Source organism: Paramormyrops kingsleyae, chromosome 20, assembly GCF_048594095.1.
Source record: "Paramormyrops kingsleyae isolate MSU_618 chromosome 20, PKINGS_0.4, whole genome shotgun sequence".
Classification (NCBI taxonomy): Eukaryota; Metazoa; Chordata; class Actinopteri; order Osteoglossiformes; family Mormyridae; genus Paramormyrops; species Paramormyrops kingsleyae.
In genome coordinates, this window is record NC_132816.1 from 4,335,355 (window position 1) to 4,362,122 (window position 26,768).

A 26,768-nucleotide genomic window follows, 5' to 3' on the forward strand; every position below is an offset into this window, starting at 1 on the left:
CAGTTATTCTGATGGATAGATTGTTCTGCCAGTTTTTCATGTAAATTTATTTTCTTTACTGTTATGTATATTGTATTAATGGATCTACTTTTTTGTGGTGTATATATACGTATATCTACATATACTGTTAACCGGTATGTGTGCGTATGCGCACGGATATAAGTTCTGTTTTACAACAAGTTCAATTTTTGAAAACTTTTCTCCTCTGCCCAGAGATGCAAAGATATCATCTATACGGGGTAAGGGATATTGTTCAGTTTTTAATACTGGGTTGACTGTCACTTTGAAGTCACCACAGATGCGCACAGTGCCATCACTTTTTACAACTGGCACAATTGGTGTCGCCCATTCAGACCATTCCACTTTTGTCAGTGTCTACTGGTTCTGCTAGATCCCTGGGGTGTGATAACTCCAATGGAAGCCGCGACAGTCCATCCGCATTGCCATGATGCTCTGTACTTTTCAATGCAATAGTGTAAGTATGGGCCCCAAGAAATAATGCCCATCGTTGAAGTCGTGCAGCAGCCATACCTGGAACACCTTTACATGGATTAAAGATGGATAATAATGGTCGATGATCAGTCAGCAAGGTAAAATGTCTTCCATATAAATATTGGTTAAACTTCTTAACTCCCCAGACCAAACTAAGGGCTTCTCTATCAATTTGTGCATAATTACGCTCTGCTGGAGTTAGGGATCTTGAGGCAAAGGCAATTGGCCGTTCCGTTCCATCTGTAAACTTATGTGACAATATGGCACCAATACCATAAGGAGAGGCATCACATGCAAGCTGGAGTGGCAAGCTGGGGTCATAATGAGTTAGCACATTGTCAGATGTTACCAGAGATTTTGCCTCTTTGTACGCACGCTCACAGTCTTTAGTCCACAACCATGTTGTTCCACTGCGCAACAAACTGTTTAAAGGATGCAATACAGTCGAAAGATTTGGAAGGAACTTGTGGTAATAATTGACTAGTCCCAAGAATGACCGCAATTACCAGTCACATGCTCTGACATCCAGCGTGCGACCCGCTGTGATCCAACACTTTCTAATGTTTATGAACTGACAGTTAAAGGCTGGCCATCCAAGAGCGATGCAGCTTTATCGGCCTACTCATCTCGCCGTGATCAACTGTCTGTAAGTCAAGGTTGCATTTTGTGGGGCACACTTGTTGTAATTCCACCATCACTTCGCACCAAGGTCCTGAAGGTGCTACATGAAGGGCACTTGGGGGTGGTGAAGATGAAGAACTTGGCTCGCAGCTATGTTTGGTGGCCTGGCATTGATCACCAGCTGGAAGAACTCACAAAGACATGTGATGGGTGCCAACAGACCCAAAGGTCACCAGTGTCTGCACCACTTCACCCCTGGGAATGGCCCACCACAACATGGCAGTGCATACACATTGATTATGCAGGCCCCATATGGAACATGTCTACTGGTTCTGCTAGATCCCTGGGGTGATAACTCCAATGGAAGCCGCGACAGTCTATCCGCATTGCCATGATGCTCTGTACCTTTGAATGCAATAGTGTAAGTATGGGCCCCAAGAAATAATGCCCATCGTTGCGGTCGTGCAGCAGCCATACCTGGAACACCTTTACATGGATTAAAGATGGATAATAATGGTCGATGATCAGTCAGCAAGGTAAAATGTCTTCCATATAAATATTGGTTAAACTTCTTAACTAATCTTGTGGGTGCCCCTTGAAGTGGAAGGTGTGCCTTTTAAGATGGAGCTGGACACAGGATCTGCCCTGTCAGTGATCTGCTATAAGGATTATAAGGAACATTTTGAGGTTTCGGCGCTTTCAGGACTGCTTGAATTTTATTTTTGCATTTATGTAAGCCTACTTTATCAATCAAGAGTTTTTGAAAAACTCACACTTATTTTTGTTAACTCTCAAGCCAAAGTCTGCTAATCTGTTCAGGACTTTTCCTAGATTCTCTAGATGTTCCCCGTCATCAGCTCCTGTAACAAGAATGTCATCCAGGTAGCACTGAGTGCTGGGAATGCCCTGTAAGACTTGTTCTATGGCCTTCTGCCATATGGCCGGTGCTGAAGCCACTCCAAAAACCAAACGGTTATACTGGTACAGGCCTTTAGTCGTGTTAATAGTCAAATACTTTTTGGATGTGTCCTCTATTTCCATTTGTAGGTATGCTTGTGCAAGGTCAAGAGTCTTTTTTGCATTTATGTAAGCCTACTTTATCAATTCGGAGTCACAAGTCACGAACCCTGCGTACCTTTCGTGTGGGTCAGAGAGTTTTGGCTTGCGACTATCGTAACAATGCCCGGTCATGGCAGCAAGGAGTCATTGCCTCACAGACAGGACCATTGACTTATACTGTAGACATTGGGGATAATGTTGTCTGGCGTCGACATACAGATCAGTTGTTAGACACTACTCCTTTTGACGCCCGCCAACAGGCAGAAATTGCTCAGCCAAGTTCATTGCAGGACGTGGCTGTACCAGAGTGTGATGGTCAGGAATCCACAATCACCATAGATAATCAGGAGACAACTCCACCTGAGAGTCAGGAACCAGTTGGTAGTTCTAGTCCAACATGCACTAGACGTTACCCTAGCAGGGTTAGGAAACCTTCTAAAAGATTTGAATGTTAAATTTTATGTGTTGTTATAGAAAGTAAAGAACAATGTTAGGATATATATCTATATATATCTATTTTCTTTTTGATATAGCTTCGGTGCTGTGTGGGAGGAGTTGTTATGTACACTCACCTAAAGGATTATTAGGAACACCTGTTCAATTTCTCATTAATGCAATTATCTAATCAACCAATCACATGGCAGTTGCTTCAATGCATTTAGGGGTGTGGTCCTGGTCAAGACAATCTCCTGAACTCCAAACTGAATGTCAGAATGGGAAAGAAAGGTGATTTAAGCAATTTTGAGTGTGGCATGGTTGTTGGTGCCAGACGGGCCGGTCTGAGTATTTCACAATCTGCTCAGTTACTGGGATTTTCACGCACAAACATTTCTAGGGTTTACAAAGAATGGTGTGCAAAGGGAAAAACATCCAGTATGCGGCAGTCCTGTGGGTGAAAATGCCTTGTTGATGCTAGAGGTTAGAGGAGAATGGGCTGACTGATTCAAGCTGATAGAAGAGCAACTTTGACTGAAATAACCACTCGTTACAACCGAGGTATGCAGCAAAGCATTTGTGAAGCCACAACACGCACAACCTTGAGGCGGATGGGCTACAACAGCAGAAGACCCCACCGGGTACCACTCATCTCCACTACAAATAGGAAAAAGAGGCTACAATTTGCACGAGCTCACCAAAATTGGACAGTTGAAGACTGGAAAAATGTTGCCTGGTCTGATGAGTCTCGATTTCTGTTGAGACATTCAAATGGTAGAGTCAGAATTTGGCGTAAACAGAATGAGAACATGGATCCATCATGCCTTGTTACCACTGTGCAAGCTGGTGATGGTGGTGTAATGGTGTGGGGGATGTTTTCTTGGCACACTTTAGGCCCCTTAGTGCCAATTGGGCATCGTTTAAATGCCACGGCCTACCTGAGCATTGTTTCTGACCATGTCCATCCCTTTATGACCACCATGTACCCATCCTCTGATGGCTACTTCCAGCAGTATAATGCACCATGTCACAAAGCTCGAATCATTTCAAATTGGTTTCTTGAACATGAAAATGAGTTCACTGTACTACAGATGCCCCCACAGTCACCAGATCTCAACCCAATAGAGCATCTTTGGGATGTGGTGGAACGGGAGCTTCGTGCCCTGGATGTGCATCCCACAAATCTCCATCAATTGCAAGATGCTATCCTATCAATTTGGGCCAACATTTCTAAAGGATGCTTTCAGCACCTTGTTGAATCAATGCCACGTAGAATTAAGGCAGTTCTGAAGGCGAAAGGGGGTCAAACACCGTATTAGTATGGTGTTCCTAATAATCCTTTAGGTGAGTGTATATTGTATTAATGGATCTACTTTTTTGTGGTGTATATATACGTATATCTACATATACTGTTAATCGGTATGTGTGCGTATGCGCACGGATATGTTCTGTTTTACAACAAGTTCAACAAAAAGGCAAGGTATAGAAAGTGGTTATCTCACGGCTTTTCTCAATTTATTTAAAGTAGAATGTTGTAAGACACAACATTTACCAAAATCTTATAAATTAATTTAATAATGAGTGTGGTGTTTTTAAACAGTAGCACAGATGGAAACCACTCATTGACGCTATGTGACAAGTCTCACATAAATTTAACATGACATTGGTCGATAATGATCCCGATCGATTAATCAGGAAACCCAAAAATCCAAAGCTGCTGGCAGATGATAGCATTAAGTTTGAAGACACAATAATTTAATAATTATGGGTCATACATGAAAATATATAACTGACGTTGTGATTGGCACGATATAAAGAATTAACATCTGTTATCCTGTTTATTCAGTGCATTTTTGGTTAACAAAATGCACTGAACAAACAAATAACTAAAATATTCACGAATGCTTTGTTATATTTTACTTAAATTACGCACCAAACTGATATGTTTCTGTTTTTCAATTATAGAGTGACGGAAGCACCCTCTTCAGCAAATCCAAGATTTATTAATGACTAAAATGTGAGTATGCGCACTGAGTCTGTAGTTTTCCATGTCTCCGCCTACTTGTTTTATAACCAATGAACGAGAGTATGACATCTGATCAGGATCCCGGTCACACCCCTTTTCGTTTGGCTTTGGGATAATGTAGCTTTTTGTCAGGGGCCCGCTGCTACTAGTGAAGCGACGCCCAGTCCCATGAAACGGCGATATAACGTGTTATGGAGGCGTCATCGAGTCAGGTGAATGAATTCTCCGGGTGGAAGAGGCAGAAAGAAGAAAGGTTCAGGCGGCCCCAGCGCACCGCTAGAAGGCGCCGGCTCCGATCAGGTGTCCCTGCATAGGAGGAATCTGTACTACTTCTCGTACCCGCTTCTGGCGGCGTTTTCCGTGCTGCGCCTCCTGGCCCTCTACATGGGGCTGTTATTCGCCTGGGTGTGCGAGCGCCTGTCCCGAGTCATGGCGACCAGGGCCAAGCTGCCTGAGCAACACGCCGGCAAGGAAACGGAGGACTGCGGCGAGCAGATCCGCAACCACCACAAGCAGGCCTTCGAGTACATCGCTGTGGCGTTAAGGATCGACGAAGATGACAAGGGTGAGCAGCATCGCCTTCCGATGATGATGATGATGATGATGATGATGATGATGATGATGATGGTGGTGGTGGTGGTGGTGGTGGTGGTGATGATGATGATGGTGGTGGTGGTGGTGGTGGTGGTGGTGATGATGATGATGATGATGATATTGGAGGTGACACTGCCATCTGTTTACGTATCTTTATATTTTTCCTACACTAATAGATATATAGGTAAAAGGCGATTATCTACTGTTATCTGATAACTACTCTAGCCACATTTTTCTTTTGTCTATTGTTTAAAGATCCTTCTTCGCAACACACGGTGTCAGCCTTCTAAGCTTGTGTAAAAAAATACTCTAGTATTAGCGAGCTTATTACATTTATAAGTGATTTGTACGGGTGTTTTCATGCTCCATACTGTCAGATTGATAGCATGCACACTACATGGGTAAGTGCCCACTTATTGTCATGGCTATACCCTCCTTGAATCAGTACGGAGTTCAGTGATAATACACAAAAACAACTATTCTACATGTTGTTTTCTGCCTTCTACTGTTTTGCTGGGTGTTTATAAATCTGGGCCAGTGGCACAGGAGGTTTTCTGTCCTTGATCAGCATGAATGGCTAATTTTTAAATCGCTTGTCAACATGTGTATAAATGTTTGTTTAATGAGATTTGAGAAGTCGAAATCCAGTCTATTCAACAATTAGACTACAACAAGAACAATCTAATTTTCTATTAAATTTTTGATGTCGCATTTAATGCAACATCATCCTTGAATTTTACAAATGGTTAGTTTGACTCCTTATTGTTTTCAGTTTTCTTTTTCCTTTTATGCTCAAATATTATTCTGTAGCCATCCAATGTCCTTGACTCAGTTTTTACATTTCATATGTAAAAGACAATACATGCTTGTTTTTAGCAATAAAAACACAGTAAAAGCCAAAAGCCATTTAATTCTCAGATCTTGATTTCCAAGGCAAGCATAAAGTGTGTGTGTGTTGCTGAAACCCTAGAAGTGACTAACCTGCCTGTGTAGAGTTTGGGGGTTGAAGGCATTGTGTGACTGTGATATAATAATAGCATGGAAGTCATTAAATCATTCTACAGGGTGTATATGTTGTGCCAAGTAAAAAAAAAAAAAAAAAAAAGTCACGTTGCCAGTTTTTTAATAATAAAGCATTAGCTGAATGTTACCATTTAGGTTTTGCAGAATGAGTGTTAAACAACTTACTGTAACTGCCAGCTTGTTTCAAAGCACTAAAATTTCCTTTTCGTTGGATATCTTTAGTTCTGCTGTAGCTGCCATTAAAAAACCAGCATTTTATTTTTACAAGTGTTTCAATAATAAGTTATGTGTATGTTGTCGTTTTTCCAACCTTAGTTGTATCCTTAATTAACAAATGAATCAGTCTTAAGTAAAACCGGTGACTTTATTCCATCGGCATCATAGTTTTTGTTTAGGACCCTGTTTCCTGATCAGTCATTGGCCTGATTAATAATGCAGAAGGGGTGTAGGCTAACGGCAGCAGGGAGCCTGACAGCACGGTCGATTTTTGGGGGCAACGTGGTCACTGGAAACGGGCTGAGGTGTGCTGGTAGGAAAGGGGGAGGGGCCAATGTGCAAATGCTGGCCAATGAAATTGAGGTGTGAGGGTTTAAGGGCTGATCAGTGACCTCCTATATGTTTACATTAGGTGTTTTTTTTTTTTGCTGCTGCATTAAGTAATGTTCTTGAGTGTAACTCCCTGTATAATCTCAGATCTGCTAGTGCAGCATTAAGAATTGCCAGCCACGGTTCGAATGAAAGATGACCGTACTATGGGGATTGAGGAGTTATCCATTGTCCTACTCAGGGATGAGAACGTTATCGGTTTCATGGTGAACCACAGTAAAACTCCAGATGGTTAGCATCACCATTTCAAATTTTAAATATCGTTAAAACCATGGCTGATTACCAACCACGCTTTGAAAAACTCAAGTTAAATACTGTGCAGCATCAGCCAAAGTTGGCAACAGTCTCCCAAATGCAGGTGCAGCATGTAATGTTGGTTTGCTTTATGTCAATGAAAACATGGTGGAAGGCAGTAACAGCGCAATGGAGATTTTGAATGTTAATGCGAATTTGATATGGATTTCCTGTCTTTAGATAAGTATTGCCTATGCTATTTTAACGTTCATTCAAGCAAAAAGTGCTCTAGTGCTGCTAATTCTATTTGTAGTTTTCAATATAAAGCCAGTTAATTGTGAAATTTTTGCAGTCCGTACTTTCTGAACATTTTCTGCACATTTTAATACCGCAATGATACTGAACTAGGGCTACACGATTTGGGGAAATATCTAATCGCGATTTTTCTGACATTGCATTTACGATTTGATTTGTGATTTAATTCTCAAGCTTCAGTTCAATATTCAGTTTGTAGTAATTTTAAAACATATGATGCAGTATGAGATACCATCAGTATTAACTGGTCTATATTCTAATGCAGTGTTTCCCAACCTTTTTTGAATTGTGTACCCCCTGAGAGATTTTCTCATACCACAAGTACCCCCTTTGTCAAATGTGTTGATGATTCAATAAAAGTAGAACGTACAACTGATTATCAAATTTAAAACATTTTATTAAATCTCCATAACTTGAACATTTAATTATTGGGCATTTTATTCTTTTCAGTTTAAATTTAACATAAATATATATGTTGCCACGAAAGTGAATGATAAATCTGAAAATAAATACTAAATTAAAAAAAAAGTAAATAAACCTCCCTTTGTTATAACAAAAGCTGAATGAGTCCCCTTTAAACAGACATTTAAACTTAGAACATCAGGAGCAAAACACTAAAATAAATAACCATATCAGTTTTACTTTGTTTTCATCATTCAACTTAGTTTAGTTTAATGAGACACCTGAGCTTGCTTATCTTTGATAAGCTCTGATAGATCTGGGGGCAGTGTGGAAACAGCTGTTACCAGGCTGTTCTCCACATCCAGTCTATTCCTCTGCTTGGTTTTGATGTGTGTCAAAGCTGAGAAGGTCACCTCACACATATAGGTAGAACCAAAAGGTAAAAGTTCAAACAGTGCATGTTTTCCCAGTTCAGGATATTCCTTCTCCACATCACACCAAAACTCAGTCAATGTCTTCTCAGCAAATGCTATTTTCAGCCCACGGTCAGATGACAAATCCATGAGATGCTCCTTCATTAAGCAACACATCCCAGACAGATTTTCTTTCTATACCAGGGCACAGCTAATGGAATGGCTGATAATATTTACCCATCATCAGGGAAATTAAATATAAATTTTTTTTTCCACGTACCCCCTGTAATGTGCTCGCGTACCACTAGGGGTACGCGTACCCCCGGTTGGGAATCACTGTTCTAATGCAAGGATGAGAATTTAAAGATGTGATGTGTCAAGTTAAATAAAGTAATAATGAAAACAATTGCAGCAAAAAGAAAAATAGCGATCTTGCAGGTAACGCTTATTACCCTGCTAATAACACTAGAAGCGCCTTTTTCCCACGCCAATGAACAAGTAAGAACTACTTCGGTGTATGCAGCCCTTTTGTTTGTGCTATTGTGTTATTAGCAGTGTTGGGAAGATTACTTTGGAAAAGTTACAATTACAAGTTACTCTATTTAAAATGTAATAGTAGTGTAACTTTCATTTACTATATGAAAGTGATATAACTGATTACACTTGATTACTTTTTAATTATTCATTCATAATTTAGAAAAGTATTCTCAACCGTTAACCATTTATAAATAAAACCTGGTAGTGTTTACCTTACAGCAGTACTAAACACTGACTACTGTCAAACTCCTTTCAATACATGAATTAACATGATTATAATTGATCAATTTAATAAAGATACGAAACATACCATAATAATGATTTTAAACAACGGGTAAGAATAGATCCTCGCTTCATACTCAGTGAAAACTCAGAATCCCTCAGTGTAACAAGTTATAACATTAAAACATTAATGTTACATAAAATGTAAAAAAAAAAAAAAATGTTAAAACTTAGCCTTCAGTTATTAAATTCTAACGTGTGTCCATAATATAAACTTTTTGGGAGTCAGAACAAGATAAACTACGAGTGATTTGACCACTCTGTGACGCTTCAGAATTACATTATGATACAAAAATTTTATATACTTGCAAAAATAAATGGTTCTATTTTACTTCTGATCTGAACAGTTCTTGCATCAGACAGGATATGAAATTTCAGCTGATTGTGTAATCACTTACTCTAAGTCAATTTTTCAATCACAAATCACGGAGTAGCCGAAAACAGTTTCTTCGCAGCACTGTAAAATAAAATAGGTTAGCAGAGTAGTAATGCTGCATCGCCCAGGGATTAGCTAGTTAGTGAATTTGCAAAACTCAATACGTCATAGCATGTTGGGAGTGCTAACATTTTCTGTCAACGGGATCAGAAGTGTCACTGTGGCTTAAAAGCGCGGTACTCACTTCGCAGTTCATTGTGGTGTTTACGCATGCTGTCAGTGTTTACGCATGCTGTCAGTGTTTACGCATGCTGTCAGTGTTTACGCATGCTGTCAGTGTTTACATTTTGTTTTGTTGTCCTATGCGCTCAATCTTATGATTGAGTTGGTCTTGTCGTCGTACACCCTGCATACCTGTCATAGCTAAGATTATCAGATCCGTATTGCAGTGTGATCGGTAATGATTTTATAAGTTTGCTGAAATCACGCAGTGTGTACCGGGCATTACACTTTAGAAGCATGGTGTGGCACGCTGAAGGTAGGCATGTCTTCCCTGCTTTGTTTAATATGACTGTTTGCAGTTACAATAAGCTGCACTTACCTCTAGATGTTTCCTTAGGTTGGACATGGACTGTTTAGATGTCGACAATATCTTTACAGCCGGTAAACACGCACTGCATTGCACAGTTAAATTTGTGCCCTTTTCCGTAATGTATCGGAGGGAAATGGCAAAGGAGGATGTTTTGCATAAGAAAAAACATGAAAAGCAATAAAAAACTGTTATTAAAGATATTAGCAAGGTTTTACATACAATCTTATGATGTAACTAAAATTGTAATCATAAATATTTCCATAAGTAACTAATTTAATTACACCTTTTTCTATAGTCACTGCAACGGATTACAATAAAAAAAAAATATATTGTAATTAAATTACATAATGCCATTACATGTAACTCGTTATTCCTCAACACTGGTTATTAGTGTTAACAGCAGCTATCACAACACTCAAAAAGCTGTAATGTTCATAACAGAGTGGCTGTTCTGTCCTGAAACTGTAAAGCTGGAAATTTTTAAACGTAGTATGCATTTTATAAAATGTTGAATAAATAGAAGTCGTTTATTGGTGATTTAACGTTGGTCGAAGTTTTCGCTTTTTAACAACTGTATATGGTTATTTTCTATACAAATCAATTCAGGTGAAACAAAAAAATGTACGTGTTCATGGTTGCAAACTCAGAGTCTCACGCAAGAAATCTTACGGCAAATCCATTCTGAACTTAAAATTAGCTGCATCAAAAACGTTACGGCAGTTTGCAAACCCTACAGACTATTTACAAGGTAATAAAACTTACATACATGTAAATGTGTGTGCAGAACAGAGAACAGAAAATCTCACTCCATGCAGCTGACCAAAGTTGCCAACCCTGCATTTTATTTTAAATGAGAAGTTAAATGCAGTTTTCGACTGAAGCAGCTTATCATTCCTTTGCTTTGTTACTCAGACAAATGCAAAACGAATGAACAAACATTTTATGCGTCTCTTTTTGTTTTCTAAATAAGACCCAACTGTAATAGCGATTAAAGCGATCTATTCTTTTAGTATTTATGTTAAAGCAAGACTTTTATTTTATTACTGTTGTGGGATTAAGATTAATCTTTGGAAATACTTAATTTAACAAGCACAAAAACATATGACATAAACACCACTGTTGTGGGTTTTATGGCTTTTTGGGGGGTCACTGACTCTGCTGCTGTGAGAATTACTGACTGTCTCGTTGTTTTGATGTGTTTTGATGGGTTCGCGGTATCCTAATGCTATTGCCTATTAACAAAAACCAAAGGTATGATACTGCATATTGCAGTTTAAAAGGAACTCACCGGTTCTATTGATGATAGGACCTGTCTGAAACAATCTCGGACCATGAAATAGGAAGGCAATTCACTTACAGCAGGGGTGACCAATCTTATCCGCAAAGGGCCGGTGTGTATGCAGGTTTTTGGGATAACCTGTAGGTCAGCTGTTCAAACTCAGGTGTGAGGACTCTTCAACCAATCAGTCCTCTAATTAGTAATCTAATTAGGGAGTTGCAGCGAAAACCCGCATACCCAACGACCCTTTGCGGATAAGATTGGCCACCCCTGACTTACAGCTTAGTAGCGGAAGCAGTATTTTTCTGCACCGTAAATGTAACATTTTCCTTGAGTTTCACGTGTTTGCTGTTTGTGGGCCTATACGCCTTCTTGGGCCACTTCTGATTGGTGAGAATGACTGTCATACAGGGAGCACGGCATGAATTTGTAAAACTATTCTCACAGCAATTTTTAAACCCTGGGTCCGACGTGCTGTATAATGTATATCCTAAGTCGCAGCCTTTGCGACTTGCTATTCGATTTGAAATCGATAAATCGTCCAGCCCTACTGAAAACCGTGATCATTTTGGTCACGGTGTTAAATTTTCATACAATTTCTTCTCTACTCCTCCTGTTCTTCCTTCCCGAAACCTGATGGGACACCAAGGTGCTCTGGGACTGTCATGCATGTCATGCAAGTCCCCCTGTGCTGGGTTTTAAGGTGCCCTGATGTAGGACTGGACGATATGGCAAAAAATTATATCACAATATATTTCTTAATTTTGGTCGATACGATATAATTCCGATATCGATATGGACAATATTAAAAAGCCTCAGGAAAAAACTGCCGAGGACACACACAATGGAAGTCTATAATACCTCCAGGCTCCTCCTATTAAAATTATATAATTTTTTTTAAAATAAAAACAGTACAAAAAAAATAAGGTTCACTTTTTATTTGTATTTAGCCTTTACAAACAAGAAATGTGAAATAAACTATCAAATAAATAAAACTCTCAGACTCAGCTTATTAACAATAATATATTTCCATTTAAACTAAAATTTACTAAATTATTCATATACTGTATATTATATGATACAGTATATATGTATATCGAAATATCGGAAATGTGTTTAAAAATCGTATCACTGTTATTGAAAAAAATTATATCGCGATATATATTGATATCGAATTATTGTCCAGCCCTACCCTGATGTGGTTTCCCTTGGTTTTAGTAACATCAGTAAGGATAAGTGTGGGATTAATCGATTTCCATAACAATTTCCCGTGAGATGGCTCAGCTCGCTCCTTACTTTCTCCATCCTTAGAAAAAGTTGCTAATGAACAAGACATCTGTATAATTCATCTTCCTCCTGGATTTTCTGTTTGCTGCATGTTTTCTTATGAGAACCCCCCCCCCCCCCCCCCAAGTTGTTATCCAAAAGGGGAAATGAATCCATGCCCATGTCCCACTGATAAGTTTCCATTTGAGAGGAGATAATCCTTAGCTTCTTGTGTCTGACACCAGCGGAGTTAATGTGATGCATTAAGATTTTTAATATTCATCTGTTCTTTGAGCAGAAAATTGCATCAGTTGGTGCAGAATGTTTGCCGTAACTTACACGGCCCCCACACAACATGTAGCTTTTGTGTCATTCCTGGATGTCTAAATATCCGCGCGTAACAAAGTTTCTGTGCCCCATTTGTCCTGTGTCCATGTCTCCATTGGATCATTTGTTGGCAAATTGGAAAGACTGGGTGTCAATTCAAATCGTTATTTTAAATAACCTTTAGAGCTGTGACCGTTTACTTGAGCTGGGCATTATTATGTTTATTTGTATAATTCTGGCAGAGAAAACCCTGCAGAAAGTTCTCTCATGGCCCATGTGCCTCTCAGGCTGTCTTATTGCCTGAAGTGAATTTGCACTTTTTCTCAGGTCAATATTTCACATTCTGAATTTTCTTTTAAACTGATAAACAACACAGAAGGTGTAATGTCAGATGATGCCTATTTGCCCTGCATTCAGATTCATTTCTGGTTATTCCCAGTGCTACTATATAAATTTGATCTACTTTTGCCTAGAGGAAGGAACTCTTCCTTAGCAGTAGACACTCGCGTGGTTTGAAGGCTGGCTGGCTGAGACACCAGGACAGGGTGGTTTGGTGTCGGCGAGGGGTCACATGAGCGTCTCATACTGGCTGTTCCCTCATTTATACTCAGTCAGTTCTTGGAAAATTTGAAAGTTCAGTTTCTGTACTGTTTGTTTTTTCTCTTCACCATTTGCTTGAAGAGAAGCGTAGCCCAGGAAGTGCATTAGAAGTGTATGGAAATAAGATTGGCCTGTCCTGTGTGTGTTTTGTCCCCTACTGCAGAAAAATCTTTTGCTATATAGTTAAGACTCCCTGTTACCAGTCATACTTTGGCAGGATTAAATTCAATAATGGTCTTCCTGCTGATTTTAATTTCGTGTTCAGTGACCGAAGGCATCCCCCCCCCTCCCCAATCTGTTATCCATCTTACTTGGGGAGCGCAAAAATGTCATCACCCTGACTGTGGCTGCTGTCATGCCGCTGACCTGACTGGGAGCTCGGAAAGGCGTCTTTATCATACACCAGCATAGATCAGACTGACCATCATAGGTCTGACTTTTTGCAGTTTCGAGGTGCTGATGGCTGTGTGTTTGACTTGGCTTTAGCAAAGGTGGAGTTTTCAGGTCCAGAGAGTACAAATCCAGACCAAGATTTTGCTTCAACCAACCAGTTGACTACTCTGTGACTGACTATTTATGCTCAACTGGTTGGTTGAAGCAAAATCTTGGTCTGGATTTGTACTCTCTGTACCTGAAATCTCCACCTCAACAATTTTGCATCTCTGAATAGCAATGCTAAAGTAGGGGTTCCAGACTTTTTGATTCCCACATACCAGTTTTCGCCGTGCATAAATTTCACGGACCAGCAAAATGTCTGTGTAGGGGGTGTATCATGAGATCAATCAGCATTTTTATAAGTTTAATCTTCATCTTCTTTTTTTTCTTTTCTTCAGATGCAAACAGAATGCTTGAATGCCTAGGATCGTAGTAAAAATGAAAATATCATTTAATTCTGGAAGCTAATAAACCCCTTCACAAAACCCCCAGCATTCAGTAGCCCAGTGCAGTACTGGCTGTGTACTGAGGGGGGGTTGGAACCCCCCTAATCTAAAGGCTTATCCTCCTGGCTGTAAAGGAAAGCAGGGATGTGTAAACAGGGCAATACAAAGTGGAAAACCTTTTACCCTGGTCAAGAAAACCAGATGCAGATTCAGTGTGTGAAGATGGCCCTCATGCATGTAGATGTTCATGCATCTACATTAGGTGTGGCCAATCTTATCCGCAAAGGGCTGGTGTGTGTGCAGGTTTTTGGGATAACCTGTAGGTCAGATGTTCAAACCCAGGTGTGAGGACTCTTCAGCCAATCAGTCCTCTAATTAGTAAACTAATTACGGAGTCGTAGCACAAACCCACATACACACCGGCCCTTTGTGGATAAGATTGGCCACCCCTGATCTACATGAAGGGTTTATGAACAAAGATCTATACACAAAGATGTTCACAGATCTTCATCCGACTTCGTCGTAATTCTGAATTACGCTAATCACAGCTTTTATTAAAATGGTGCATAACGGTTCAGTAGACCTCACTGTTTATGAAGCTTTAATCTAGACATGGATGAACTGGTAGAAACTGGAAGATGTGTAAGATGGACCAGAGATCATTTTGTATATAAATTTGTTTATCCCAGACTTATCAGGATGAAGTGTTCTACAGCAAGCTCAAGCTTTTATTTTATTTATTTTTTTGTCTTTGAGGAGAATTTCTTCCAGTTGAAAATGAATGTGTCCTCATTTGAAAACTCTTAACCTGTTTGTCATTCTTCCAGGTCAAAAGGAGCAAGCAGTTCAGTGGTACAAGAAGGGAATTTTGGAGCTGGAGAAGGGCATTGCTGTGGAGCTTTCAGGACAAGGTCAGTCACTGGTTTCTGTGGGAATCTCTATGATCAGAACGGCAAACAAAACCATGTGATGTTGAGGTTCGACATGGAGTTGTTTTTTACAGACCAGAAAAAGCTCAGGTGGGACACAACAGAAATCAAACTTGCGTCTAACAAGTTACTGGATGAAATGAAACAAACACCCATTTAATTAAACACCTAAAATCTTTCTGAGAATATAGGTCAGATGGAACCAATCAACACACCGATTGAAAACTGGTTAACTGACAGGAAGCAGCGAGTAGTTATTAGAGTCACAATGTCACAGTGGGCCTGTGTTCATAGTGGGGTACTGCAGGGTTCAATTTTAGGACCACTATTGTTCCTAATTTACATTAATGATATTGACACCAATACAAACAGTAAACTGGTTAAATTTGCAGACGACACCAAGGTGGGTGGTGTAGCAGATGCTGATCTAGCAGCAGAGAGGCTTCGGGATCTGGATTTAATTAGCGACTGGGCTGATACCTGGCAGATGAAATTTAACATTGATAAATGTAAGGTAATCCATGTAGGATTAAATATAAAGTACAGATATTTTATGGGTTCCACTGAAATAAAGGTAGCTCATTATGAGAAAGACCTCGGTGTGTATGTTGATGCTTCCATGTCCCACTCTCACCAGTGTGAGGAAGCAATAAAAAGGCCAATAGGATGTTGGGTTACATCTCTAGGTGTGTGGAGTTTAAGTCAAGGGAGGTGATGCTACGATTATATTCTAGACCCCACCTAGAATATTGTGTGCAGGTTTGGTCACCATACCTTAAGAAGGACATTGCTGCCTTGTAAAAGGTGCAATGTAGGGCTATGAGAATGATTCCTGGTCTTAGAGGAATGTCTTATGAGGAGAGGTTAGCTGAGCTGAATCTGTTTAGCCTCGAGCAAAGGAGACTAAGGGGGGACATGATCCAGGTCTATAAGATTCTAATGGGTCTGGATGCTGTTCAGCCAAATGGCTACGTCAATATTAGTTTAGATACTAGAACTCGTGGCCATAAATCGAAATTAGCGGGAGAACATTTTAAAACGAATTTGAGGAAGCACTTCTTTACACAGTGTGTAGTTGGAGTATGGAATAGTCTATCTACTAGTGTAGCACAAGTTAAAACCCTGAGTTCCTTTAAATTAGAGCTAGATAAGATTTTAACAACTCTGAGCTATTGGTTAAGTTCTCCCCAAACAAGCTTGATGGGCCGAATGGCCTCCTCTCGTTTGTAAATTTCTTATGTTCATATGTTCTTGACACGAAAACCTTGGTCACCTGACTGTCTCTCTCACCACTGCCTCCCCAGCCCATGTTAGTTTGTGTTTCCATGTTGCCTCATTTTCATTTTGCATGAACGGTGCTCTCTGCCATTTACAGGTACACGGGAATTCTTTCATTTTCACCTTGGACCGTGGAACTGGACCACTTCAGGAATGCAGTGATGAACAGTCATGAAAAGTGACCTGTAAACTGATAAAACTTTATTAATAAAGCCAAAATTACAAAATGGTATAAAGCTTTTTTAATCTGGATAGTAAGTTTATATAAAAACATAAAATTTAACATTAGAACATATGCAAATTAATAACAACACAATAAAAGCTAATAAAAATTTTCTTCTATTCTTGAAAAAGTTACTGAGATCTTGTTGGACTGTTAGACGAAACACCATTGACTTCCCAAACCTCTCCTCAGGGGCACCTCAACCATTCCTTGTATTTGTTAAATGTCTTTACCAGTTCTCTTAACTAACTGGTTAAATAACTCAATGAGGCATCCATTAGCCATACGAGGTGTGCTAGTCGTCAAGTCAAAAAATGCTTAAGACTCTGTTCCACGGTCCATGGTTTTCACACATTCCATCTTCTCTCCTTTTGACCCCCTGCTCCCCAAAATGGGCAATATTGCAGTAATATCATTGCTATTTATTCTTTAACCTGTAATCCCTGTCTCCCCCAAAACCCCCCCACCCCAGGAGAGAAGTTTGAGCGAGCGAAACGGCTCCAGGCTAAGATGACCACAAACCTTGTTATGGCTAAAGATCGGCTCCAGCTTCTAGGTGAGATTCCAGAGGCAAATGCTGTGATCATTCCGGCATTTTCCTGTGTCTTTAATATCCTGTTTTTTTTTTTTTTTAAAAAGCCATTTTACAATATCACTGATGCTGCAATTGGTCATATATATTATAGCCTATTTATATAAAAGTTTATGCAGAATGCCTATGTTAGGTTCTTCTTTACAACAGGATATTAAACAAATGTTTTTTTACCCATCAATGAAAGCATGTCTGCAGCCTCTTTTCACATGAGTTGTCCTGATACTTGTGTAAGTAGGGCAGAGGTTCATGAGTAAATCGATGCTGCCAGACCACTGCTCTGGAAAGACCCAAACATTTTTTTTTTTTGCTTTGCTTTGGCTGTTATTGCGTTTTGTGTGTTCATCCTCTGTCCAATGGTCTGAAACTTTGTAAGCTTTGTCTTCGTGACACGTTGGGATTAGCAGTTCTGGGTCTTTCCGAGGCTAGCCTCAATGCTAACGCATACTTAGCACACTGTTAAATCACCTTTGCATATGCTACTCTAACTGGTGTAACATATCCTTAAATGTAACACCTTTACTTGCTTTTTAGGCTATTCTGCATGATTATTAAAAAAAACAGCTTTTTTAAGAGTGTGTAGGCCCACTTTAATTCAGTAAAACTGATCTTTAGCTTGTATTTCATGTCAGTGTTGGGACAGCATAGCAGATGTGTCCTTGAGCCCTCCATAGAGAGATCGATTGCTTTTGTGTGGGAGAGTGTCAGTGTTGTGTCGCATGGGTGGTAGAATGCACAGCGGTGGGCGCATGGCTGACGCATGCATCGATGTTTTATGTGCTGACAAGCTCGCCACCTCACTATGCCAAGTTACACCAGCAGGGACATTATCCCTTTTCCCTTATTTCAAGTATTTTCTGTTTGTTTTCCCTTGTTGCGTTCCTGCCCCCCAAACCCCCAACTTGTTTTGTTTTTTGTTTTTGTTTTGTTTTGTTCTTCCGGTGTGTAGCAAAGGTTCTCTCGAGTTCAGCTCAGACAGACATCTATACTGACAGTACAGACCAGTCCCACCAGAATGGACATCTGCGTTCAGGTGGGTGAGCTGAACATGGCATCATGGGCCAATGGTGTTCTCTCTGACGGGCGTCCGCAGGGTCCCGCCGTGCAATTCATGGGTGTGAAGGTTTACAGCATACAAGCTCATGTCTGAATGGCCGTGTGCAGTCAACAGGAAGGCTAATTGTATCATTAGGGCTCAAAGCTGGGCTATCAGAAGAATGATAATCATGTCTTAATGCTAAAAATAAGATTGTGGATTTGATAATCCTCTCCATAATCAAGAATAGTCATTTCCGTTGAAATTAATAGTTCTTGTGAAAAGGTGATTTGTTGATCTAATCCTTAATTTTCTTAATCAGTCACTGTCACAGCCTTGCTCTCCCATTCAGCAGTAATACGTGTGAGGAATTCCTCAGGCTTCTCTTCCATCACCATCCGTATCGCTCTTCAGCTTGCTGGCAAACGGAGAGTTTAGGTTTCAGTAGCGTCGTTGAGGATGCTGACCTCTAACCCAAAGGCCGTTTGAACACCTTGCTCAGGTTCTGTAACAAGAGCTTAGAGAATAATGCTTAACCTGAATGCTTTAGTGGGATGCATTTTATATGCTATATATTTGACTGTATGGGTGAGTATAAACTTGTAAGCTGATTTGCTTAAAATCTGTTTCCAAGTTACTGTTACAGTTAGTAGCACTGGGTGGAAACCACAACCCCCCCAGTGCTCAACCAAGTTATACCATTGCCGCTGACCCCTATTTCCCCAGTGTTTTTTGAGGTGGATTCTGGGATAGCAAAGGTACTATCAGTATTTAGGTTAGCATGCAATTTTCCAACTGCAATGTGGGTCATTCCATTACTTTTTTCCACGGCCATTTGTTGAATTAACTTGGACTTGTGCAGAAGTTACAGTGAAGTACTTTTTCTGAGCTTTTCGGTAAACTGTAGCTGTAATATAACTAAATGAAACAATTTAAGCTCATAAGAAAACGCTGTGAATGCACTACATCCATCTGTGGTGGAGCAGAGTTTTGTACTTGATTAAAATGAATCCAGTTTAAGGTCAAGTGTCATTGCTTCAAGGAATGACTGACGAGATGGGAGGGGGCAAATAACTTATATTGCTCTTGGCAGTCAGTGGAGCGCTTCCCAAAAAGAAGGACCCCTTGACCCATTCCAGTCACTCCCTGCCGCGACCAAAGCACGCACCAAAGAATTCCCCGGGGGGTGGCCATGGGCACCAACGCTCGCCCAGCTACAGCGGGCCCTCCAGCTCCGGCACGCCCAGGTCCCCCCCCCAGCCCTCCAGCAGCCACAGGGTGAGCCTCTGCCTCATATCCTATCTACTCGTCGGCCTTTGATCTTGAGTTCACGCTCTGGCATCAATGTACCAGGTCTGGAAGGATGGCACAAGCTATATGTGTAGAAGCCTTTGTACGTTATGACAGCATGTCAGAATATTTTTCTTTTTTGGCTATAATAGGCCTGGTAAATTAAGGAATACATCAGCAAAAAAGCTGCTGACATATATAAAAAAAATATATAAAGGAACAGAAAATGCTGCTTTTGCATGTTAAGGAAAAATGTCTTCCTGTGTAGTCTAATTAGGGCTGGTAGATACAACCTCCATGTGGCTCCAAGAAATGCTAAACATGACCCAGTTAGAAATGCACCGATACCGAGCATCCCATAAATCTGAGAACTGCGATTCCATTTGTCCTTTAATCCGGCCTACCGCTGTCTGACCATGCAGCTTCCTTCCCGAAAATAACCAGCCCTCTTGGCTGATCCTATGAAGCTCCTGCTGATCCTTCGTTACGGGAACCGCTCGTCTTTCCACGGTCACAAGATGGTGTCCGGCTCATAGCTGTGAACAAACTGTAGGGTTAATTAAAATGCATAGTATCTGCTGTGAAGAGTTCTGTGTGTTATAGGTGGAGCCAGATACCTCTGAAATTTTAATGGTTTAAGTATAATCATGCACCTAGGCCAATTTAAGGTTTGTGTGTGTTGTTTATTTATTTATTTTTCACCATCTGTCTAGGAAAACACAGCACTTTTTAAATTATTCGTTCAAATTAAAGGAGATCCATTCTCCGGTTACTTTTGGTGGGGTTTGGAGTCTGTTCCAGGCAGCGTGAGGCAGACGGCTGGGCAACATGAATGACATGCAGAGGTGACATGTTGCGTAGCTACACAACAGACCTCTGATGTTTCTGCGTTTCCTTGTGTGTGTAAAGGTCACCGCGAGAGCTGGGAGTCGGCAGAATTGTAAACCCACGACCCCTGCGACGACTCCACCCCGAAAGAGGGACCTGAAGAACTTCAAGAACGTGGACAGCAAGCTGGCCAACCTCATCCTGAATGAGATCGTGGACAGGTGGGGTCCAGCGTGACTCTCCCCGGGGTGACCTGACCCCCACCGGCCCACAGCAGGCTGACGTGTGCCTGTCCTTTTCAGCGGGTCCCCTGTCAGCTTCGAGGATGTCGCTGGGCAGGATCTTGCCAAGCAGGCGCTCCAGGAGATCGTCATCCTTCCTGCCTTACGGCCAGAGGTGAGCCACTGGGCCAGGAATTCAGGTTTAGTCCTGATCCTTTTATGGGTTCTGGTTTGGGCACAATTGAGAGTTTTGCTCATTAAAGGTAACTGGGAAGTTTATCAGTCTGTTTTTGCTCTTTGTTCTCCAGTTATTCACGGGTCTCCGGGCCCCTGCCAGAGGCCTCCTCCTCTTTGGCCCCCCTGGGAACGGGAAGACCATGCTGGTGAGTTTGGTGCCTCCCTTGTGGAGGGTGGGTGGTGAGGTCAGAGCCCCAAGATGACATTCTACTGTGTGGCATCTAAACAATGTCTCCCTGTTTGTACTGGTTATTATAACTCTGAAACGATGGTAGTCATTCATAAATATGTCACACATAGTCAGTAATAGAATAGACGTGTAAAGTGAATTTGATGTAAGAGCAGTACTAGATAAACATCAAGGCAAGAGTTGTAGGGGATGTTTAAAATAGATACAGAAATACTTCCCTGCGTACCGGGATGCTTTGTACACACCTCAAGTCACCAAGGTCATGAATCATGTGACCTTCATGAGGATCACATGGTTCGGAGCAACATGGCCGCTGAATAGAGTGAGACTGTACTCAAATTGTGGAACAAAACTCCAGATTCTTTGTGGTAGAAAGTTAAAGTTCTTTAACCTGGAGATTAGTTCTTGAGTCTTGGGATATCATGTTTGTTTATTAACCCAGTGTCAAACAATGGTTCTTTTGCTGATTTTTGCTGTTTCAACGACGGACTGCAAAAATTCAGTCGCCTAGTGATGTCATAGCGCAATGCTTTACTCACGTGTTTGTGGTGATGCTGGTGTAAAAAAATCTACTGCACTGCCATTCATTTAAAAGTATAACACACACAGTTATGTACAGTGCATAATACTTGATAATGATAAACCAGTAACACAGTTGTTTATGTGCTGTACTTTTATCGTTATTTTCCCCTTTCAAATGTAACTGTAATACTCCCATTTCAGCTTAGGCACAATATTAGCATAGTCATAACTTTTGTTCTTAGCATCATAAGAACATTGTAATAATTGTGCACCTCAGTCAACAAATGATTGTACAATGCCAGCTTTGTCATGCAATTTTAATCAAGAACTCCAAACAGTAAGCTGAGCAGCGCGTAAATGTGTTGGTAATGAATTGGGACTTCTGCTTTCAGTGTTTTTGACTTCAGTGTCGATTACATGCTTGTTCAGCTACAGGCAGCACAAAAGCCTCTTGTCAGTGTCAGACTTCATAATGTTTGCTACCCCCCTGCTAACCTGAACAGGACTTACCTTCTTAGCCTACTGGTAAATAATAACCTCACATCAATGGCTGTTGGTATTTTTTTCCTCGCCAGGTGCCCTTGTGGACACTATGCGCTCACGCCCCTCGAGAGAGAAAATGTGTATTGCAGGTTGTTCAGGTCCATTGGGCTTGGAAGTGGGTGGGTGTATCTTAAGATTGTGGGTGTGGTTAAGACTGTAACATAACAGTCTAGGATTTTTGAATCTGCTTGTCTTACTGCCTTTTACATATGGGGGATTTACATCTGAAAGAGGGAAGAACAGTGTTTGAGATTCACAGTATGTCTGTCCCATGTACCAAACTCCCCGTATTCAGTTATGCCACGGTAAAGTCAGATTATCATTCTGTGGCACCTTTAATGTGGTGTAATTAGTGCTACTTTCTGAACATGCCCTCACTTTCGTTTTGTGTCACTGTGGTTTTACGGCTGTAGACTGTAATCAGTTCGGAAAAGTGGCGACACAGAGCATTCTGTAACCAAGCCAGCAGAAAGCGGTGGCAGGTCTTTGGGGCACATGTGCCTCTGTGGAATCTATCGAGTCAAACTGGGCCCATTTCTGCATCCTCAGTACAGTGAACGATGTACTGGAACTGCATGGGGACCATTTCACCACACCCAGTGTAAAATCTACCTGCCTTCAAAATGCATCCAGCAAACTTCCACCTTTTTGTGTTTCCTGAACAGGCCAAAGCTGTAGCTATGGAGTCCAGTGCAACCTTCTTTAGCATAAGTGCCGCCAGCCTCACCTCCAAATACGTAAGTAATGTAGTTGCCATTCCTGGCCCCTAGGGGGCGACATTGAGTCACCCAGGGTAACGTGTTATCTGCAGGTGGGAGAAGGAGAGAAGCTTGTCAGGGCCCTGTTTGCTGTGGCCAGGGAGCTGCAGCCTTCCATCATTTTCATAGGTAAGACTGGTTTCTTTTTGTATAATTAAGTAGTTTCGTTGCATTGATTCGCCACTGAAGTAGTTCTTGTTAAATAGCTAGTTGAAACCGTTTGGGCACAAGGGCAGCTCGTTAACAGTGCTATTGGGTCTCCCTAACAAGCCGTGTCTTTACAGATGAAATCGACAGCCTCCTGTGCGAGAGGCGAGAGGGGGAGCACGATGCCAGCCGCCGCCTCAAGACAGAGTTCCTAATCGAATTCGATGGGGTAAGTGGGCCGGTCGCTTCATGGTCCTCGGTCATAATGGAAGGTCAGACAGATGCTGCTGAATCATTTCCCAGAATGCTGTGTGTGAGACTTCTGCAGATCCCCATAACCATCCCCAGTGCCTGTTTGTTAGAAGAGCTGCATTTACCAATCAGTTGCTCCCCCTGCAGGTGCAGTCGAGCAGTGAAGACAGGGTTCTGGTGATGGGGGCTACAAACCGGCCTCAGGAGCTGGACGAAGCAGTTCTCAGGTAAAAACATGGCCACGTGTGATGAAAGCAGATCCCTCAGTGTGCCCGTAATGGGCTCGCTACCGTCTCGTCAGTCCTTTAAAGGGACCCTATTATACTCATTTTCACTGTTTTTTATTTTAATTTTGGCATGTAATACAATAGATTTATGTGCTTCAGTGTTCCAAGAACATTTTCCCGTATTGTACATCTCTATTCACTTATGACAGTCTCTAACTGTCTTGAACATTCGGAGCTTTAAACCCCACCCCAAAAATGCCCAGAGTGCTCTGATTGGTCAGTTTGCTCTACATATTCTACCCCTGGCTTGCAGTCTACAGACAGATCCTTGCAGGTGGGTGGCCTATAAAGATTGTGTTACAAGGTGACCTCACCATGAAGGGCTGGAATTCCAGTGAGGTATTTCAAGCAGTTTAGGAAAGAGAGGTTTCAGTGGTGAGCGTTACGCCCTTTGACATGTACTTTGGGCCTTAAGACTTTACATGCACATAAAGCTTTAGAGGAAAGGGAAAAAACCTGAAAAGCACGATAAGGTCCCTTTAACTTCTACATGTTTATCAGATTGTCAAAAGCAGAGCTGTAATTGACACTGTGTAAGCATTTGCTTTCTGATTAATAATCAGTTTTTAATTTACACAGGAGATTTGCAAAACGGGTATATGTGACTTTGCCAACAGAAGAGGTATGTCAAGTTTGCACCTGATTTCCTAATCTCTGCATGCATGCAGGAATTCTTCAGATTATTAGTTCTGCATTGTTTTTGATGAAGAGGAAAATGCCACCCATATCTTAACCAAATGCTGAACATTCTTACATTTAGACACGATTGAAACTGATAAAGAATCTCTTGGGGAAGCATAGAAATCCGCTAACCCAAACGGAGCTGGTTAAACTGGCCAGGTGAGTCCGTCAGGATACTGAAGGTCACTGTTTTTGTGTGAGATCTCCCCTGAGCAGTGGGTGTCGCCTAACTAAAGTAGCCCTCTAAAATGTAGGTCATGTTCAATGTTTATGCACCTTTCAGAATGACTGAAGGCTATTCAGGGAGTGACCTGACTTCATTAGCTAAAGATGCAGCTCTGGGCCCCATAAGAGGTAAAAGGAAGTGTGTGTGTGTGTGTGTGTGTGTGTGGATATCAGTTACCTGAAATTGTGATGTTTATGGGATGGGTGGATGGATGGATGGATGCTTACCCAAAATCTTTAGAATGGGGGCAGCATGTGGCTCAGAGGGCTAATCCTCTGTGCCAGTGATCACCGGTGCAGCCCAGCTTTGCCAGAGTAACTGCATGTCTGTGGGCCCTTGAGCGAGGCCCTTAACCCCCAGGTCTGTGGCTGCTGCTGTAGGTGGCTGCCTTTCGCTGCCAAGCTCACTCTCACTGTCTGTGTCATGGAGAGCCTGACGGAATAGGTGAAAAGAGAATTTCAATAAAGTTGTTAGTTGTTTAGTTGTGATTTTCTCTCTTTCTAATATTAGTGATCTCTTTTAATGATAACCATAATATTTCAGGCTAAGACACTTGCTCTGTAATGTATCTGAGCAGATGAGGTTTCATCCATCCATTTTTGCAGTTGCTTATCCAGTACTGTATCCTGGACGAACATGTTCTCTGTGTTATCTGTGATTGTTCTGTCTGTCCTTGGGACTTGTAAGGCATTGATTTTGTTGCTGGGCTGTGCTGGGACTTAAGATGAAATGTACAAGAACCCACTGGTAAAACAACCTATGCTTTTGTCCACCTTTCCCCAAAGAACTAAGACCAGAACAGGTGAAGAACATGTCCGCTAATGAGGCGAGTCATTAATCTACTCGGAGTGTCACATATTCTCCTGAAACAATCTGCCTTCACAGCAGTCAGTCTTCACGTGAATAAGTGACTCTTCTCCATTTCTCCCTCACAGGTGCGAAATATCCGCTTCAGCGATTTCATGGAGTCGCTGAAGAAAATCAAGCGCAGCGTCGGCCCCCAAACCCTGGACCTGTACGTGCGCTGGAACAAGGAGTACGGGGACACCACTGCTGTGTGAAACTGCGCCCCCTTGTGCCCTGCAGCTGTCAAGACAACACTGGGTGGTGGGAAGGGGTGGGTGGAGGATAGGAGCTGGCATTGGAAATTCAGGTTAAGGTCTCCTTGACTGTCCATTGTAGTATTTCCCTTCAAAGAAGGGCAAGCTATGGACAGAGCATACGGCAGTAACCTTGTGCACAAACATGCACATTGCTTACCGTTGGGTAGATGTGGTGCAGTGTCCTGGATGTGTACTTGCTGTCATCACCGACCAGATGAGCTCTCCCCCAATCGCTTGAAGTGCTTGTTAGCATCCTTTCAAGGTCCTTTCAAGTAGCCAGTAGCCACTCCGCTACTTTACAAGTTGCGTGACACTTGTGATAATAACCGCGTCCCATTTAACAGCTTTCGCTTGCGCTCAGTTTCCTGCCCTGGCGCCCTCCTGTGGCTGCGTGACGACTGTGCAGCTGTGGGTTCGCGCAGTAAGCTGTCGGGGGGGTGCTCCACTGGGGGGTTTTTTATAGCGTCTGAGCCCATGGCCTCGCTAGGAGTCGTGGGCAGCTACCCACGGCTCAGATCGCCGTCTCGTTTCGCTTTAGGACGCCGCATGCGAGGGCCACCGGTGCCTCTGTTTCCCAAGGCTAGGTGCTCATTCGTGTAACCGGAGCTTGATGTGATGAGCTTCAGCGTCTGCTAGACAGTAGTAAGATCCGTGCCTTACATGTGGGGTGGGGTGGGGTGGGGTGGGGGGGCTCGGGACCTTCCTTTCAAGCTTCCTGGATCTTCCAATATGTGGGCAAGGTTTTTATAAACTCCGTGTCACATTGTCATTGCTCTGATACACCTACAGTGCCAAAAGAACGACATGATCGTGTTCTACGCATGTGGACCTGCATAAAAATAACTTTAAATTTACAATGGGAAAGTCAGTATCGTAGTGCTATCCCTGCAAATTCTGATCTGCAGCTGTTTAATTTGTGTATCTTTTCTATTTATTTGGTACAGCTTGCAGTGAAAATGTTAGTTGACCAAGGAGCCTTGTACATTTTTTTTTTCCTGAGGTGCGTCTTGAGGCCATGTAAAGTTTCATGTCCTTTTTCCTACAGTAAATTTGGAATAAGATATT

At 41.7% G+C, this 26,768-nt stretch overlaps 1 protein-coding gene across 2 annotated transcripts; it reads left to right on the plus strand.

Moving 5' to 3' along the window:
- LOC111835658 (spastin) lies at window positions 1–26,378 on the plus strand. Of its 2 annotated transcripts, none has more exons than XM_072703466.1 (19): window positions 1–239; window positions 4,573–4,624; window positions 4,755–5,198; window positions 15,188–15,271; window positions 17,263–17,346; window positions 18,332–18,415; window positions 19,512–19,696; window positions 20,618–20,757; window positions 20,839–20,932; window positions 21,066–21,140; window positions 22,915–22,986; window positions 23,061–23,136; window positions 23,292–23,383; window positions 23,554–23,633; window positions 24,273–24,315; window positions 24,454–24,533; window positions 24,658–24,728; window positions 25,386–25,426; window positions 25,536–26,378. In XM_072703466.1, exons 3-19 carry the CDS (start codon window positions 4,850–4,852, stop codon window positions 25,659–25,661), a joined length of 1,776 nt encoding a protein of 591 aa, XP_072559567.1. In that variant the 5' UTR covers window positions 1–239; window positions 4,573–4,624; window positions 4,755–4,849; the 3' UTR covers window positions 25,662–26,378. The 2 variants fall into 2 exon arrangements, with proteins under 2 accessions (XP_072559567.1, XP_072559566.1); XM_072703465.1 differs by lacking the exon at window positions 1–239 and adding an exon at window positions 1,463–1,649.
- Window positions 26,379–26,768: the final 390 nt, after the last annotated feature.